Source organism: Sorex fumeus, unplaced genomic scaffold, assembly GCF_029834395.1.
Source record: "Sorex fumeus unplaced genomic scaffold, SorFum_2.1 ptg000075l, whole genome shotgun sequence".
NCBI lineage: Eukaryota > Metazoa > Chordata > Mammalia > Eulipotyphla > Soricidae > Sorex > Sorex fumeus.
In genome coordinates this window covers 25,166,043-25,185,389 of record NW_026606132.1, presented here as the reverse complement: position 1 = coordinate 25,185,389, position 19,347 = coordinate 25,166,043, and the positions used below count along the sequence as shown (strand labels likewise).

The window sequence follows — 19,347 nt, the reverse complement described above, 5'->3', positions numbered from 1 at the left end:
TTTCAAGCATTATGTGGGGTTAATAAAGGACAAATCCCCTGCTTTGCCTTTGTTTTTTCCCAGTCCAACAAGGCTGAAATTCCCCAACAGCCCCAGAGGTTCAAGGCAAAACTCAGCTGGGTACTGTAGGGCCCGGCTCTCCACCCTCTGGTCTACACGTCGTCTCAGCAGGCCTGTTGCTGCTCTCTGTCAGGCTGAGTCTGTGCCCCTCGGACCTAGGCTTTGACTCCCACAGTTCTAAGTACGTGGAAGAGGGCAACGTTCACCTCTCGATGACTCCCTGAGGTCTGTCAGGGGTTTCATCAGGCTGGAGCTGGCTTCTGTGTGTCCCCTCTCCTGGGGGACAGCTTTCCCTCTCAGTCTCAGACAGGAGCCTTCCCGCTTTGGAGGAAGGACGAATCATAGGAGAAAGGGTTGAAAGAGGGGGCCGTGCGACATCTCCTTATATACAAAGTGATCAATGGAAAGTAAATCATCCAACGTTTCTCCCTGAAAAGCAGGCTTAACTCTTTTGCAAACCACAACACGCAAAAGGAGAGAGAGAACAGACGGGAATGCCCCGCCACAGAGGCAGGGTGGGATGGGGGGATGGGGGGTGGGAGGGATACTGGGATCCGTGGTGCTGGGAAATGGGCACTGGTGGAGGGATGGGTATTCAGAATAAATAAATAAAGAAATAAATAAAAAGAAAGAGGGGCACATTCCCTTGTGGAGATGAGGGAAGAGATCTGAGGAGGATGGAGATAATTTCTGCGGGAGCTTCTGTCTGCCCTCTGCCCTCAACTTGAGTCAGACTGGGTCCTCCCCGCTACACCGTGGTCTGCGCCGCCCTTCAGAGAGCCAGCGCCTCTCTTCACTCAGGGACTCAGACTTTGGGCTCCTGTGTTCTATGGGTGCACTTGAACAGCAGTGCAAGGCTGGGAGGGGCAGGGTTTGGCAGTCATCTATACATCGTAGAGAGCAATGATTTTTCACCTCTTCATCTTCCTCCTCAGCTGGAAACACTTTCCCCATCTCTGCTTGGAGCCTGTGTGTTTGACATAGGGAGACTGTGCATGGACAAACATGCCCGTACATAGCACACACATAGACATGTATGCAGGCATGTTTATAGATGTACTACATATGTAGGGCCTGCACCGATCCTGTGGAGCTCTCTGGCATCCACACTGTTTGTATATGCCCCGCATTGTGTTTGCATCATATTGAGGGTGTGTTGGGGTCACAGTGAGAGTAAGGTAGCAATTTTCCATTCCTCCCATAGATGCAGTCTCCCCCTTATCACAAAGCCTGCTGGAGCAGGGCCTCTGTTAGAAGCCGTGAAGCTACGTTGCCACACTGAACTCTCCCGAAATCCATCATTTCTATAATGGGTGTCACTTCATGTTGTACAGCTGTGGGTTTTGACAAGTGTATGACGACATGTATCTATCATTACAGCGCCACAAATAGTAATTTCACTGCCCCCACCCCCCAATCATTTGTGCTCTGCCTATTCATCCTCTCTCCCTTGTCCCACCCCTTGGCAACTGCTGCTTTTTTAATGTCTGCATAGCTTTGCCTTTCCCAGAATGTCAGAGTTGATGCATGGTATGTCGCCTTTCAGATGAGCTCCTTTCCCATAACGCTAAGTATGGACGTTTCCTCCCCATGTTTTCCCATGGTTTCATAGCTAATTTCTTTTCAGCATCGAACTGTCAGTGCAGTTTTCAACAACTACCTGTGGACCTGCAGGTGCAAATGGTTACTAGTCTACTCCATTTTGTGTATATAGAAATCACATTTTTTGGCTTCTTTGGGGCGGTCACATCCTGCAGTGCTCAGGGCTCACTCTGAGCTCCGTGCTTGCAGATAGATGCTGTCAGGGAAACAAGCGGTGTGAGGGATTGAACCCAAGCCTCCTGAATGCAAAATATATGTTTTAGCCCATCTCTCCATATTTTTTTTGTCTGTGGGGACCATACCGAGTGGTTCTCTAGGTTTTCTCTTGGCACTGCTCTCAGGGATCAGTCCTGGAAGAGCTCGGGGAAGCCATATGGGGTGTTGGGGATGTAAGTTTGTTTGGCCACGTGCAAGACAAGAGCCCTCCCCACTGCATTATCTCTCCAGCCCACACATTTTCTTGTATTGTTGTTATTGTTTGGGGGACCCAGCCCAGTGGTGCTCAGCAGTTACTCCTGGCAGAGCTTGTGGGACCATATGGGATGCCAAGTATAGAACCTGGGTTGGTTGCATGCAAGGCCAGCACTCTCCTCACTGTACTATCTCTTGGGTTGCATTCACACATTTCCATTTAATCCACCCATCCATCAAAGAACATCTTTCAGGGTCTCGTGATTCCCAGAGGTGCTGGGCTATGAATGGAGTTTTTGCGGCCCCTTCGCAAAGATTTTTTCTGTCTGTGACTTGTCTCATTCATTTTCTTAACTTTTGCAGGGCAGAAGTATTTCATTTTGACGTGGTCCATCTTCTTGTATTCCATTCATGGATGTGCTTTCGGTGTTGCATCTAAAAACTCAAGTGACAAACCACCGTGACCTCAATTTTATGTCCTTAAGGATAATATGGATAGAATTTTATAGGCTACATTTAGTGGTGAGCTGGTAAAATTTCAATTATGAGCTTACAATTCTGAGAGGAAAAAGCTTTTTTATTAAGAGAAGGAAAAAACTCAATTTGTAGCATTTTCTGATTTTATGGCATAAATACTCCCATCGTGGTCAATTTCAGTCCACAATTGTTGGCATCACTGAATCTGGAGTGGCCAAAGAGGCTCGCCATTGAATTCCCTGAATCTCCTGAGTCAGGTTAACCTCACTGCGTGTACAGATCTTCCATATGACCTGGAGTGTCATAAGTCCTATCCTGCTCTTTTGTTGCAGTTTGATTTTCACTGAGGACTTTGACCTTTTTTTTTCTTTTTGGGACACATTCAGCGATGCGCAGGGGTTCCTCCTGGCTCTGCACTCAGGAATTACTCCTGGTGGGGCATGGGGACCATATGGGATGCTGGGAATCGAACCCGGGTTGGACGTGTGCAAGGCAAATGCCCTACCCGCTGTGCTATCACTCCAGGCCCCCGTCTTTGACTTTTTTTGAAGTAAAATAGTCACAACAATCACAATCATCCTGTTGTTCGTCGATTGCCTCGAGCAGGCACCAGTAACGTCTCCTTCATCCTAGCCCTGAGATTTTTAAAAGAGCCACATTCAATGCTCTTTCAAGGTTACGAGAATGAGACCCACCAATGTTACTGGTATTTGGCATATTAAGTACGACACGGGAAGTTTGCTAGACTCTGCCGTGTGGGCAGGATATTTTCGGTAGCCTGCCGGGTTCTCCAAAGGAAAAATGAGATAATAAGATGCCACACGCCCGCAAATGTGGCTGTGTGTTTTATAGTCTCTGCGTCTTGGCCATTAATGGGACCAACCTGGCACTGACGGCAGCTGGTGGGTGTGACGCCTACCTACTGAAAGATGGGGGATCTGGGTGGAGAAGGCCCAGTCTCAATCCGAGCAGGCTTGGAGATCTCAGCCCCGGGACCCACATGCCTGGGTTCCTCTGCCAGTTCCTTCATGCATGAGGCTTGCCCGGACGTGTGGAGAGTGGTCTCAGCATGGCTGTGGCTGGTTCTGGAGGTCTTCGGCTGCTGGGGCGGGGCGGAGGGAAACTCAACCTGCCTCCCTCCAAGGGGCCCCGGTGAGGACAGCCAGGCACGGGGGCAGAAGTAAAATAGTATTATTTAGAAAAATGGAGAGAGTACATATTTCAGGCTGTGGTGAGGGCAGTCGTGGATACATGCAATATTTTTTGTTTTCTTGAGCTGATCCTTTCTTTCGGCAAAGTATTAAAGGTGTGCTCTTCACCTATACTCATTGCAGCTCTTAGTACAATAACCAGAATATGGGATGAACCCAAATGTCCAACAGCAGATGAGTGGATAAGGAAGTTGTAGTGCATAGTGGAATACTATGCGGCCACTATAAAGCAAAATTATGCAATTTGAAGCAATCTCGGTGAAATTGGAGGCTGTCATGCTGAACGAAATAAACCAGAGGCAGGACAAATATAAGATGATCTCACTAATCTGTGGTGTGTAGAAAAACAAATCAAGGGACGAGACAGTATCAGTTGATTTAAAAAAATCTTGGATACTAGAATAGAAACCTGAGACTGTCAGGCTTGGGATGAAGGGTGAAGCAAAGAAATAGGTTGCCCAAAATGGGAGACTAACACCCAGGAGTGGCCGAGATTAGTACCAGGAATTTTGCTCCATGACTTGGAGGCCAGCCACGCGTGGTAGGGGAAAAGGAAGCTCAGATAGAGAAGGGAGCACCAAATAAAGGGTGTTGGGTGGATCCTCCCAGGATGGGAGAAGCATGCTGAAAGTAGACTATAGACCGAACATGATTGCCACTCAATGCCTCTCTTGCACTCTTGCAAACCACACGACCCAAAAGGAGAGAGAGAGAGAGAGAGAGAGAGAGAGAGAGAGAGAGAGAACAATGCCCTGCCACAGAAGCAGGGTGGGAAGGAGGGGATAGGCGGTGGGAGGGATGCTGGGACCCGTGGTGGAGGAAAATGGGCGCTGGTGGAGGGATGGGTACTTGATCATTGTATAACTGAAGCCCAAGCACAAAAATTTGTAAGTCTACAACTGTACCTCATGGTGTTTCACTAATAAAAAAAATAAATAAATAAAAGAAATAGGTTGCCAGGAAGTAACAAGAGAGCATAAGTTGAGAGTTTTCAGCCTATGGGTGATGCTATGCACTAAAACCATAACTGTCAATCAATAAATAATGGGAGGATGGTTGGGTTGGGAGAGGAACATAAGAGGGGAAATGACTCAGGGGAGGATCATGATTATTTCTGTGGTAGGGGTGTGCAGTAACTTTCATTCATACATCACTATCAGAAACTTGAGCACTATGGTAATCCTATTACCTAACCTATAATAATGCAACGAAAAGTAAGTAAAGTAAAGGCCCTCCCGTTGTTCATCGATTTGCTCAAGCGGGCCCAGTAACGTCTCCATTGGAGACTTTGTTGTTACTGTGTCTGGCATATCGAACACTCTCGGTAGCTTGCCGGGCTCTCCGAGAGGGGCGGAGGAATCGAACTCGGGTCGGCCATGTTGGCTGCGTGCAAGGCAAATGCCCTACCGCTGTGCTATCGCTCCAGCCCCTGCAACGATATAGATAAATAAAGGTATATTCTTCTGGAGAGTACATGCTCCAGCCAAGCACCTCTGGGAATCACGAGACCAGGAGCCTGAGTTTGCAAGTGTGGAGTGAAGTGAATTGGGTCTGGATCACAGGAAGCCCATGGGTAATCACATTTTCTTTTTGGTTATTTGGCCACAGTTTTGACAGTGTTCAGACGTTTCCTGACTTTGTGCACAGAAGTGACCCTGGTGGTCCTTGGGGGTCATATATGGTGTCGGGGACCTAAAAGGGTCAGCTACACATGAGACAAGTGCCTTACCCTTTGTACTGTCTCTCTGGCCCCATGAACATTTTCATCTGCTTCCCCCTCCTCTGTTCCAGGCTATTCTAAATTTCCCTACAATTTCTCTGATATTAGTTGGGGCTGAGAACATTAATCGGGCTCTGACTACCCCCTCATATTAATTTCCTTTCATTGCCATAACAAGTAACACAGACTTAGCATCTTTTACCATATATATCTGTTCTCTTATAGTGGTCAGAAGTCGGACATCGTGTCACTGGGATAAGATTAAGGGATCAGGGCTATGTTCCTCCTGGAGGCTGGAGGGAAGAAATGTCCATTCCTTGACTTGCAACTTCTGGAGACCATGCCATTCCTTGGATTGAGGCCCCTCCTTGAAAGTCAGCAATGACCAGGTGAACCTCACAGGGCAAAACTGGCACTTGCCATACTTGGCTGAATTTCTTTTTTTCCTACTTTTAAGAACCCTTGTGATTCCATAGGTCCTATCTTGATAAACAAGGATCATCGTCCTACCAAGGTCATCTGCTTGACACCCTTCATTCTGCAACCTCCACTCCCCCTGCATGCCAGGGCGGGCAACATTCTGGCACACAGGCCACATAGGGCCTGAAACAATCCTATGGCCTGGCCCTGGTACGTGATGGGATAGACACGGATGCTTTTTGCTTACTACCTGTGGTCCATCTACTGGTACTCAAGTGACTCTTGGCAGAAAAACCAGGTTCCCATCCCTGCCTCTTCAATTTGCAATCTGTGGGCCTCTGAAAATTAGCTTGTGGACATCCTTGGGCTAACACATCCCTTCACAAATGTTACTTCAGAGGCACAGCCTTGTTCATAGTTGGACTGCTGTTATCTTTAAAAGGGTTGCAAGTATGTGCTCTGGGGTGGTCTCTTGCTGTGGTCTGATGGAAGAGGTGACTGAACTCCTTAACCTTCAAGACTTATCTCTGGAAACATTCTCAAAAAGTCCCTCCACGAGCACCTTCCTGGCTCCAAAGCCTTCTGTTTGCCTCTATCCTGGTGGCTGATCCCTGCATAGGACTCATGCTAATTGCTCCATATTTCCAGCTGGCTGTGCAATCCTTGGAAAAGCCACTTTTTCCAAGTTTCCAAACAAAACCCTGCTGGGATTGGTCTAGGTCACAGTAGAAGGGATATTACTTTACATGAATACTTCTGGCACTGAGCCTCAATTTCATTTCATTTTTCATTTCATCATCCTGTTATTCGTCGATTGCCTCGAGCAGGCCCCAGTAACGTCTCTTTCATCCTAGCCCTGAGATTATATTCAAGGCTGTTTAGGAGAGTGAGACCCATCATTGTTACTGGTATTTGGCATATTTGGTATGCCACGGGGAGTTTGCCAGACTCTGCCCTGTGGGCAGGCTACATTCGATAGCCTGCAAGTTTGTCCAAAGTAGAAATAAGACAATAAGATGTCATAAAAAAAAGTTCTGTTAAGATGTCGCGCGGCCGCGAATGCGGCCACGCGGTTCCGGGATCTGAATTTTATAGTCTCTGAGTCTTGGCCGCTGATGGGATTACACGGCGCCAGGGGGCCAGGTGGTGGGTGTGACCCCCGCCTACTGGAATTTGGAGGATCTGGGTGGAAGATGCTCAACTCCAATTCGAGTAGGCTTGGAGGTCTCGGCCCCGGAACCCGCGTGGCTTTGTCCCTCTGCCAGTACCTTCATGTGTGCGGAGAGTGGTCTCAGCACTGAGCCTCAATTTCATCTATAAAAATCTCTCTTAAATGCACACACAAAAAGTCTGTGTCTGACCTCTCACTTGGGAAACTCACCAGCTGTAGGCAGCAGGGAGTGAGTACAAAGAGTCCAGGGATTTGAAGCTGTTATCCTGACTGTCTGATATGGGAGGGCGTCACCAAGCAGGGAAGCCAGAGGGCCCCGACTGCTAGAAAGGGCAAGCACGGGATTCTCCCCTAGGTTTTCCAGAAGGAATTCACCCCTGCAACAGGCTGACTCAAAGTGAGTTAAGACCTGTTTTGGATTTCTGACTTCCAGAACAGTAAGAGATGATATATGTGTTATAAGCTGACAAACCACCTTTTAAAAAAGGTGAAGTTAACGACAGTGTTTCCGATGACGTTCCATAATATCAATTTCGCTGTAATCCTGCTAGCATGGAATCTTATTGTATTTTGAATTGGCAAAAATATTTAGCTTGATTTAGGGTTGAATTTCTTTACTTTTCACAGAACTGGCTGCTTCCCCTTTTGTGGAGAGGGGACTGCACTTTGATGAGGAATGACATATACACCTAAATGATGTTGTAACAGCTGACAGACACATTGTAGGAAAAATAAAATCTTGCATATATAAAGCATTTTTAACTCTAAAAAGTGATTTTTTTTGGCTTTTTGGGTCACACCTGGCAATGCACAGGGCTTACTCCTGGCTCTGCACCCAGGAATTAACTCTGGCGGTGCTCAGGGGACCATATGGGATGCTGGGAATCGGACCCGAGTTGGCCACATGCAAGGCAAATGCCCTACCCACTGTGCTATTGCTCCAGCCCCTAAAAAGTGATTTTTTAATAGCAGAAACATGTTTCTAATGCAAGATGTTAATGTCACCATATGCCGGAAATACTCCAGGGGCTTAAGTGGCCAAAGTGCTCTTCTGAGAAGGGTCCTCTTGGATTTGGAAGGAACCTTTGCTAAGGGGAAGTTCACACCTGCCTTGGGAGCTGCTGGACACTGAAGTCTCTTTGCAGGCCTCCAGATCTAGAGGATCTCATATTGTCTGTCCCCAAAGCTGCTCCCTAACCCATCAAGTTTTTTTTTTTTTTTTGCTTTTTGGGTCACACCCGGCGATGCTCAGGGGTTACTCCTGGCTTTGCACTCAGGAATCACTCCTTGCGGTGCTCGGGGGACCATATGGGATGCTGGGAATCGAACCTGGGACGGCCGCGTGCAAGGTAAATGCCCTACCCGCTGTGCTATTGCTCCAGCCCCAAGGGTTCTTTTTCTAAGGCCCATCTGTGATAATAAGCTCTTGAAATGTGGCAGCATGGTAATCTATGTGGAATACATTGTGAAATGCACTCGATTTCGGCAGCACAAAAGTATCTACTGTAAATAAATAAACCAACTTCTCAAACTGCTAAGCAAGTTCATCGGGGCTCGAACTCAGGGTCTTACACATGCTCTGCATGTGTTTCACCACTTGAGCCATTTCTTTCTGTAATTGGTTTTAGAGTTTGTCTAAGCTTTTGAATACATTACTGCCTTTTGCTTTTAAAGCACGGACTATTGCAAGTAAAAAATGATCTGTATCTGAATCCAAGTCTCACGAGGATATGAGAATACTTTGCTGATCCTCCAAATACGTTCAAGACTGAAGACTTTCCAATAATTCCTTACCAGAGTCATCTGTCTACTGAGATTTATTTCACGTATTGATATTTCAAGTATCATTCTTCCCACAAGTCTGTCATCCGCAAAAACTCCAACTGCAATCTATTACACTTAATTGCTTTATACCTTTATTTTGGCAGCGCTGGGAACTGAACCCAGCGTCTCACATGTGCAAAGCAAGTGCTCAATCCCTGAACCATAACCCTGACCCCGATGTGCTGCATAAGGGCGTCCTAGGTGGGGCTTGGAAACCAGGACTACACCAAGCAGTACTGAGGGGTGGACCGTGCAACGTCGGGGCTCGAACTCAGGGTCTTACACATGTTCTGCATGTGTTTCACCACTTCAGCCATTTCTTTCTGCAATTGATTTTGACCTCCCAGGAGTTGTTGCTGACCACGAAGCTCTGCATTCTTGCTTGTGGGTTGCATGCTACATCCCACCCGCCCCCTGACCCTTGGGTACTCCCTGCTTGTGCGCTAATGGTCACCAGAGCCTATGCCCTCTAGCCCCATTTAGGGCCGAGAAGATGGCATAAAGGGCTGGGGTATATGTTCTGCATGTTGAAACTTCAGATTTAATATTTGGCATTACATGATCCCCTGGCACCACTGGGAGTGGCCCCAGAACACTCCAAGGTGTGCCCGCCCGCCCCCCCCCCCCCCCGAAATTATGTGAAAAGAAAATGATTTTAATCCAATTCTGATTTTTGGGAGAAAAACGGTTTATCTCTGTTTATTGCTCTTCCTCATATTCTTTTTTTTCTTTTTGGGTCACACTTGGCGATGCTCAGGGGTTCCTCCTGGCTCTGCACTCAGGAATTACTCCTGGCGGCGCTCGGGGGACCATGTGGGATGCTGGGAATTGAACCCGGGTTGGCTGCATGCAAGGCAAATGCCCTCCCCGCTGTGCTATCTCTCCAGCCCCATCTTCCTCATATTCTTAAGATGCCTATAGGTAAACAAGGTGATAGCCAGTGGGTGTAGCTGGAGAACTTTGGGCATTCTTACCTAGATGCACTGACCACGGACACTCGCTGGTGCTCAGCAGCAGAGCACAGGCCTCGCACGTGTGAGGTCTGTATTAGTTGCCAGCCCCCGAGAGAGTCAGGCTCTCAGGTCAGGCTCACTGTCCACCACCGCCTGGAGTTGTGGTGGACATGGTGTAGCCCTCTTCTGAAAGCTAGTCTTACTTGACAGGGACCGCCACGACACGCCGTTGACTCTGGGGGAGTCTTCAGAGGTTGCTGGTGGAGAAAGAGCACGTGGGACGGAAGGAGCAGGTGAGACGGGGGTCACTTAGGTACCTGAGTGATCGGAAGCCCAGTGTCCCTTACATTCCCAGAGTGAGAGAGCTTTGCTGAGTTAATAGATTTATTACAGCAGGTCTTTAGTCAATATTGCATGAAAACATTTCCATGAAATTTCCTCAAATCCTTTAAGCCATTAGTATTAAGCTCTTTTTCTTTTACATGGAGTGACACTTTGTTAATTTATGAAATATTTACAGCACTTACAAAAAAGCAAGAGAATATCTAATAAAATTTCTTATACATACAAAAATTCATACATTATACTATGATCTTTGAGATGTCTTATTTGGTAGACCTTTTAGGCTATGACATAAAATAATTTACAAAGATATATTTAATCTCTCTTAATTCATTGAAAACAAAACCATTATTAGCTATAAATAGTCCTTTACAAATCATTGCAAAACACATTGTTTTAATGCTAGCCTTAGCTTTTACAAATAGACTTACTAAATGAATTAGTTCAGATATCAAAGAGAAGTGTGCATTTGAAATTTCATTTAACACTACGAAAACGGAACACAAAGAAACACAACAACCTGAAAAAAGCAAACAGGCGGGTACTTCAAGTAAAAATTTGTAGAACCAGTTTTTATAGATGCTTGTGGGCAGGGGCATCTAACGACCAACGAGAGCGAAATTCAGAAACACGATACTTTGGCCAATAGGCTCCACCAGTGTCTATGTCTCTTTCCAAGGACGGCACCGGAGTGTCAGCTGAGCGCCCACGATGGTCAGCCCTACATCTTAGCTGAGGAGTGTTTGAACCAGAGCAAAGTTGGTGAAATAGCCACCCAAGCAGCAGAATGCAGCTGGCACCCCTGGACTGTGCTGTAGAAGGGGCTCCCGGCACCTAAATTTGGGGGCTAGGCTTGTAGGCAAGCTCATTAAAGCACACAAAAAACGTAATTGACAGGCAGAGGGGAAAAAGGTCAAATTAGATTTGACTGCGCCATAATTATTAATAGAAAAATACTCTTTCTGGAAAATTAGGGGGGCACCTGGGGAAAGCTATTTCTCCTTAGGCCCCTTATTTGAGACTTGGGATATTACACAATTTGGCAACCGCTGGAACACCTTGCATGGGATCGGGCCTAGGAAGCCGAGCTCAATGGGACTTTGGCAGCAACCCACCGCTTTCACGTCTGGGTTCATTTTAGAGAAATCCAAAGCAATTCTTAGGAGGAGGAGCTTGAGGAAAGTCCATTTCGCAAACACGTATTCATTTGTCCCCTTTCATTTCTGATAACTTGGTTCTGATTTAGCCCACGAAAGACATCTTCCCCACCCAGCCCTTCTCAAGAGGTAAATGCAGTTTACACTTTATCTTTCAAAAATACTGCTCTCGCAAAAGGGACCAGGAGTCGTGCAAACCCCGTTTGGTTCCTCTCCTCCGGCTGCTCGGCGGAGACGCGGTGGCTTTCTTGTAATATGTATTCTAGAAGGCACATATTCAAGAGTGTAAGATGGTGTTAGTGCAGTTCTACACGGAGGCCAATCTTTGCATCTACTCTGTACAGAGCCCCCCAAGGAGAGTCGCCAAGTGCCTTTGTCGTGCGCTGGGCCCAGAGCCTCAGAAGTGCGTCTGCATGTGGGTCACCATCTGCGAGGGGCTAGCTGGCGAGGCGGAGGGCTCTGAGAGCTTGGCCGAGTTGGCGAGCTGCATCTCCTCCAGGCGCTTGATGTACTCGTCCCGCAGGGCCAGGAGCTCCATGTAGCGCTGCTCCACCGGGTTAGGCTGCTGCGGAAGGACAGACTGGTTAGCACGGCCCACGCTCCCCGCCCTGCCCGCTGCCCCACATCCATCCACACAGTGTCCCAAAGTCTCGGGAAGTGAAACGGCACCAAGCACCCAGTGCCCCAGCGCCCCCGCCCGCAGAACATTCCAGAATCCGAGACACTCTTCCGAATGGCACTTCTCCCGCAAGGCCCAGACGACTCGTCGTTTTAAGGGAAACTGAGTTCAGTCGTGCGATGCCCTTTCAGCCATGTCCCTGTTTCTGGCTTTCAGGGCATGGGTGGGTCGCCACGCTGTCCATTTCAGTGGGCAGGGCCATGCTCTCGCGGGTGGGGCTGCCTGCCCGGGAGGCGCTGTGGACTCTGCAGCTGTGCAGATGCTCCCCGTGCTCCCCACACCTGGGCACTTGGGAGTCTTCCTCCTGCCTGGCCTATGGCTCTCACGTGGTGCTGGGAGTGCAGCTTCTGTCTCTCCCCTGCCACAGTCTTTCACGTGGCCCGGCCTAGAGTCACGCACGGCTGGGACAGGGGGAGACACTTGCTGGCCTCGGGTGGAATCTAGGGTCGACCTCGGCACCAGCTGCGGGATTTGACCCTCTGGGTGCTTCCACCAGCCAAATGGGAATACGAATCATCCACCGGTTGTCATGAGGGCAAAGGCGGGTCAAATTACTGTTCATTTTCCTACAATGCCGATTTCTTTGATGACCGAGCAGGCCCGCACATGGGAAGCAAAGCTGATTCTCCCTGACCTGCTCACCCTTCACGTTTGCACTGAGGCCGGAACCAGAGATAGTGGCGTGCGGGCATCGTCAATATCAAGCGCAATGCACCGTGACGCGTCTGTATCCGTATTAATGCAGTCGCTCATTACCCAGCTGCGCTTGGCAATGAACACCCCTTCCCCAGATTCCCTCACCGGCACAATCATGCTCTGAAGAGATCACAGACAAGCTTCGAGAAAGCTCCAGCACTATGTGAAGGCCTGATGAAACAGCGCAGCGCCTCCAGAAGTGCTGCTCTTTACTGCAAGTGGCCGCTCGAACTGTCCTGCGTCCCTGAATGTGTGAAGATGCAGAGTGGGAGGAAGCTGCCTGGCACCTATGAGTACCACCCTGGTGACTTCCGAGGAAGCTGCGGCACGAGGATACAAATGCACTGACTGAAAGCAGCAGCCACCCCTGACCGCGGACTGGAAGGAGGACAGAGAGGAGAAGAAGGGTGGATATAAAACACAGAGAGGGAGCCAGGATCCAGGGCACTCAGGCACACGGGTGATAGAGTGTCATGGCTATGTACACAAGCCAGAGTCAAGGACCGGAAACGAGAGATCCAATCCCCAGCAACCACACTTCAAAATGTGCTTGCTGAGATGGTGGGCTGGGGGCTGGAAGAGAAACCAGGGACACTGCAGGGGGGAAGTTGACACTGGTGGTGGGATTGGTGATGGACCACTATATAGCTAAAACTCAATGATGAGGGGCTGGACATAGTACAGTGAGGAGGGCAATTGCCTTGCATGTGGCCGACCTGGGTTCAATTCCCGGCACCTCTTATGGTCCCCAAGACAGCCAGGAAGTAAGAGTAAGCCCTGAGCACTGCTGGGTGTGGTCCAAAAAAGGAGACCTTAACTGTGAGTAACTTGGTAAATCACAGTGCTTTATGAAATAAAAAACATATCTAAAAAAGGGAAAAATGTTATTTCTTGTTTCTTCAGACCCAAAGTGCAAAGCAGAGGGGCACACTCCGGCCACAGGGAGACTCAAGGGGCAGGTCGCAGGGAGACTCAAGGGGCAGGTCCTTCCTGGCCCCTTTCAACTTGCAGGGCTCCTGGGTCCCCTGGCTCACAGTCGCATCACTCCCGTCTCCACCTGGTCTTCCTGTGGCATCTCCTCCTTCACGCTCGCGTCTCCTTTCTCCTCCGAGGACACTTGCCCTTGTCTTTATGACACCTCTCAATCCAGGATGAGCTCATCCTGAGATCCTGAATTACACCCACAACGATCTTCTTCCAAATGAGGTCACACTGGCAGGTTACCTGCAGGCGTATCTTTTGGAAACATCCTCCAATCTAGAATGGGCGAGGTGCCAAGGGGCGACCATGCCACTTCTGCGGGAACGGCTGCGACCTTTGGCGTTCCAGAAGCTCACCGGTTTGGAGAGGTCTCAGAACCTCATTCTCCCTGGAAACGGGCCCTCTTCACTGCGAGGCTTTGCAGAATGTGAGGCTGTTTAGAACAGCAACATCTGGGCCAGCGCCCGACACCGGGCAAGAGACTGTGGGCCATGGAAAAGAGAAGGCCCGGTTCCCTACTTCATGGCATCTATCTTCCAGCAGGGGGCGACAGACAAACGACAAATCCAAACGAGCGGGCGCTCAGAGGCTGCTGGCAGGTGGTGCAGCAGCACCGAGATGCTGGAGAGGAGGCGAGGGGGGAGCAGTGGCTCAGGGCCAAGCCTGGCTGATGCTCAGTGCGGGAGCAAGCGCTGCCCGGGGCTGCGGGGCGGGGGGTGGGAGGAAGGGTTTGGATTAGAGTCACCGGTGTGTGCCGGGCCCCTCTGAATGGCATGCTGAGAAGAGTCAAGAAGGAAGTGTAAGTTGAGTCTGGCAGACTAGCTGGACGGCCCAGCAGCCACACCAGGGCAGCGGCGGGGACTGGGAGCCAGGCAGGGGGCCGTGGGGGCTTTGAGGGCCAGCAGGGGGCGGCGGCACTGAGACAGAGCCAGCCGGCTAAGCGGGTCTGCTGGGCAGCGGCGAGGATGGAGTGGCCAAGACCTGAGCTGCGGAAGGCGGGAGGAGACGCTGTGGGGAAGGGCCCGCACGCGCCTCCAGACAGTGGCGACTGCATACCACGCTGCGTCGTTGTCTCCCCGCATCTCTGCTCAGGGATGCGGACACAGAGCAAGGCCGCTCCTTCCTCCAGGGTGTCCGCCAGAACCCTCTGGTCTCTTGACCTGAAGCCGACCTGGTGAGGCTCAAGACTTCCTCCTGGCTATGTGCTCAGGAGTCACTCCTGGCGGGGCTCGGGGTGGGGGGGGCATCTGGGGTACTGGGGACTAAACCAGAGTTGTGCGCATGCGTTAACCCGGCCCCTACTTTTGGTACTGTCCCTCCAGCCCCTATTTTCTGATGCTCGAGAAAGAACTCGATTGCCATCAAGCTGTTTGCTTACAAAACCGTGGAGTCACTCGTGTTCTCAGAGCAACCAAACTGTTTGCTGGTCGCAAGAGGGGGTTTTAACCAAGCAAGTGAGCAGGAATGCCGGTTTCCAAACTACAGCGTGTAAAGATGAACAATGAAATCTCTTCCTGGCTTGTTCCTTGCAGCTCACTGTCTTAGCTGTTGACCTGAATAAAATAACGGTCAGGCTCGGTGTGTGGGCATGGGGAAATTGAGGAATGACTGTTCTTATCTCTGAATTTGGGGGCAGGGGCAAGTTCTTGCTTAATATGGATCTCAGCATGGTATCATCTCCACTGTAAGTTCTTCCTTCTATTTCTTATTTTGGGGGGGGGCGGGGATTTTGGACCACAACCCGGCGGTGCTCAGGGCTTACTCCTGGTTCTGCACTGAAGGATCACGCCCGGCAGTGCTCGGCAGACTACCTGTGGCACGGGGAACAACCCGGGCTCTGTCAGTGCCTTAATCCCTTTATGAGATTCTCTGCCCTCTTCCTTCCATTTCTATGGGAGTTGGGATGTCAAGTTAAAACTGGCTGCTCCCTGCTGAAATTGTCTGTTTTTCCGAAAAATTGCCTTTTGTCAGATGAGTACTACAATCAGCGAGTGCTTGTATCAGCACGTTACAATTTGACAAGCAAAAGAAACCAGAAGGCAAACAATCACTTTCGCAGATGACAGGGTTGTAGAATCAACTGCAAGAGGAGGGGCTGCAGAGACAGTGGGCTGCGTACGGGACTTACCTCACACAGCCACGCCACCTTTCCTCCCCAAAGCCCCGTCCGAGCCCACCAGGGGTGACCCCCGAGTGCAGAGCTAGGAGCAAGCCCTGAGCATTGCTGCGTCTGGCTCCCAAACTGGGAAACAAACAAAAAAGAAATTCCAGAGGAGACAGAAAGAGTTTTACAAGTAAGGATAATCCAGGCTTGTTAACGAGAACTGAGAGACCGTGTCAACTGATAATCAAACAAAAAACTATTTTGTGGATATAATGGAAGAATCATCTGTGAGCGCACACGGGAAGATGAAATAGTGGGAAACAAAATATAAAGTCTGGGGCTGATGCGATAGCACTGCTAGTAGGGCGTTTGCCTTGCACACAGCCAACCCGGGTTCGATTCCCAGCATCCCAAACGGTTCCCTGGGCACCACAAGGAGTAATTCCTTAGTGCATGAGCCAGGAGTAACCCCTGTGTATTGCTGGTGTGACCCAAAAAGCAAAAAAAAAAAAAAAATTAAAAAAAGAAATATAAAGTCTGGTGACTTTAAATATTGTATGTACCTCACCTCGACATCTGGGAAATGAACCCTGCAGCCACGGGTGTCTTCTCTGCAGGGGGCGGGGGGGGGGGGAGTGACCATTAGGCCGCCTCAAACTGTTCTCATACCTGATTCATTTTAACTTTTCTCAGAAATGACTTGCACCCCACCCAGGTCAGACCGTTAACCATCGACTATCCTTATTCTCATCCTTCAGTCGCTATTTTCATTTTTTTCTTGCATTTTTTCTCCCACGGCACCAGCTCATCCTTTTTCAGTCACTATTACGCAAGACTGAACTCAGGCTACAGAAAGAGCAGGGCTCCCCCCACCCACACCCCCAGGCTCACGTGAGGCTCGCTGGGGGCTGAAGGTCCCGTTTGGAAGGTTTATTATAACATGACTCATTTACACTTCTGCTCTGGGCACGAGCCATTTCCCGCGTCACATCAAAGCACCAATTTGCTTCTTGCTCGTTTGTCAAATGTAAGCACTGGGAGTCTATCAGCTCTGCTGAGTTTTCCCTCTGGAGCAGGGGTGGCGGCTTTCGCTTTGAGAAGCACACTGACCTGCTTCCAGGTTAACAGCCTGTTCGCAAGTGTCTGGCTCTTTCAACATGGACGGGGTGCCACAGGCTGGTGCTAGGGGGTGCCCTGGAACAGCCTCCATGCCGACTGTGCCACACAGCTGAATGGCAATCTCACTTTGAGGTGGTTAAGTACATCCTTTGGGGTTTGCATTCTGCGATTTTAAGAGTCCTATGTGATTGGATTTTAATCTATTCCTGTATGAAATAATGCTCTACGTAAGAGCTTTAAGGCAATCTAATGCGCTCACTTCACACTCTATTTATCTCCCAGCATTACAATCATCGGCTTACGTTGCTGGCACCCCTGCCAGCCTGGGGGCTGCTTGTGGGCAAATTCTGCCTCTTCTTAATCCTGGGGTGCCCCTCCTTCCAATGCCTGGCTCGGAGAAACTCTCAGTGTTTGGTAGATGAAAATACAAAGTGCTGAGGAACGTGCGCGTTGTGTGTTGGGAGAGAGAGAGAAAGCGAGAGCGAGCGAGCGAGCGAGCGAGCGAGAGATCCCTCATGCTCTGGAAGCTATAGAGAAGGGTTTTTTAAATTACTTGGCTTTTAAAATGAAGTTCACAGATCATCTACAATCTAGACCATTTACAGTCTCAAGAAGCGAAAGCGCCACCACTGACTGAGCAGCAGGGCCCGCCTGGCTCAGTTCCCCGTGGCCGAGCTCTGTGACAGTTAGGGGGGACAGCGTTATTACACTAACTTCTTCTAATGAAGCCCCTTTCAAACCTGTCACGCAATTCGCAGGAGCTCTGTATATTCAGAACTGAAGCATTCCAAATGTCTTGAACTGCAAGAATTTCTCCAAGTGCAAATGGACGAGGGAGAATACAGAATCCCACAGCAGTGGTGGCCATTCTACCTGCCAGAGCGCCAAAAGGGGAGAGGCTTCGCGTGTTGGACAAACAGGGCGCTCATCGATGGCAGGTCTTAACTAGGAGAGGAACCACGTCTGTGTCAGCGCTCAGAACGCCGGGAAAATTCCCATTTCCTCTCGACTTGCGATTCGAAATGCTAGAACTACTACCCAATAAATCCCCTCCATGTGCTGCTCAAATCTCCACCTAAACGAGTAAATGCTCTCGAGCTCAGAATCTGTCAGTGTCCATAAGATCACACATTTCAACCACTGCTAAACTGCAAAGGCTTTTCATGCGAGCCGCACAGACCCGGAGACGAGAGTGTAGCCTACTGTGGGCATTTCCCCAACGAGGAGAGAGCAGAGCCTGGCAGGTGGCCAGCTGCCCAGTGCCATCAACAAAGGAAGAGGCAGTGTCCGTCCAGCAGCCATTCAGAGTGGGCTCTGAGCTGTCACAGTGCGAGAATAGAGTCTCCAAGGGCACAGGAAAAGGTGCGCAGCCTCACAGAGAGCAATGCAGATTCTGCATCTGTACGGTGCATCGGTACATGGAGCGACTTCCTAGGCCTCTGCTGAAAACGCCGCGTTTCTCATCTGATTTGGGATTGGATGGGGTGGGAGTGGAAGAACGAAAAGTCCAAGTGTGTTTTTAATATAATGCAGAGCTGTTGTTTAATAATAAACAAGCTGTTGGGTTTTTTTTGGGGGGGGGAGGGGAAGAGTATAGGGGGTAAGATGCTTGCCTTGCATGCAGGTGATGCTGGTTTGATCCCTGGCACCCACATATGGTTCTCTGGGGTTCCACTAGAAGTGATCCCTGAGTGCAGAGCCATGAGTGGCCAGGTGCGGCCCAAACCCTGAAAAATGTCAGATTCATTTCTAATGGGTAATGGCCAAACAACTTGATTTGATGATTTCTTTTCTGTGAAAACTCTCAGCAGAAGGTACTGTGATGTGAGCTGACCGAGCTCGTATATCCAAATGAGTATATGAGTCATTTAAGTCTGAGGAAAGAATTTTCTTATGGTGTGACAATACTTCAGGTGACTTATTATTTTGGATGGGAGGATCGGGCCTCACCTGATGGAGCCCAGAGCTTCCTGGCTCTGTGCTGGAATGACCCCTGTCGGGAGGAGGGGGTGGGGTTGTGGAGTGATAATAAAGTGGGTAGGACATTTTGCCTTGTACAGAGCAAGGTTCAATCCCAGCATCCCATATTATCCTGAGCACTGCAGGAGTAATTCCTGAGCACTGCAAGGTTTAGCCCAAACCCTCCCACAAAAAAAGAGTGACCCCTGGTGGTACTCAGGGGACCAAATACAACACCAGGGACTGAAGCAGGTCTCTGAAGAAGGCAGGAGCAAGGCCAGTGCCTCACCTCCTATACTGTGTCTCCAGCCAAGACTTTAAGCAATTAAAGAAAATATTTTTTTTCTTTTTAAAAGTTTTTGGGCCATACCTGGAGATGCTCAGGGGTTACACCTGGCTCTGCACTCAGGAATTACACCTGACAGGGTTTGGGGACCATATGGGGATCGAACCCAGGATGG

General features: G+C 49.5%; 1 protein-coding gene across 1 annotated transcript in view; it reads right to left on the bottom strand.

Moving 5' to 3' along the window:
- Positions 1 to 11,558: 11,558 nt before the first annotated feature.
- MTM1 (myotubularin 1) overlaps positions 11,559 to 19,347 on the bottom strand; it is a 113,585-nt gene continuing 105,796 nt past the window's right edge. The window contains exon 15 of the mRNA XM_056130175.1: positions 11,559 to 11,913. Coding sequence (XP_055986150.1) covers positions 11,746 to 11,913 — 168 coding nt within the window. The 3' untranslated portion in view covers positions 11,559 to 11,745. The remainder of the gene's footprint in view (positions 11,914 to 19,347) is intronic.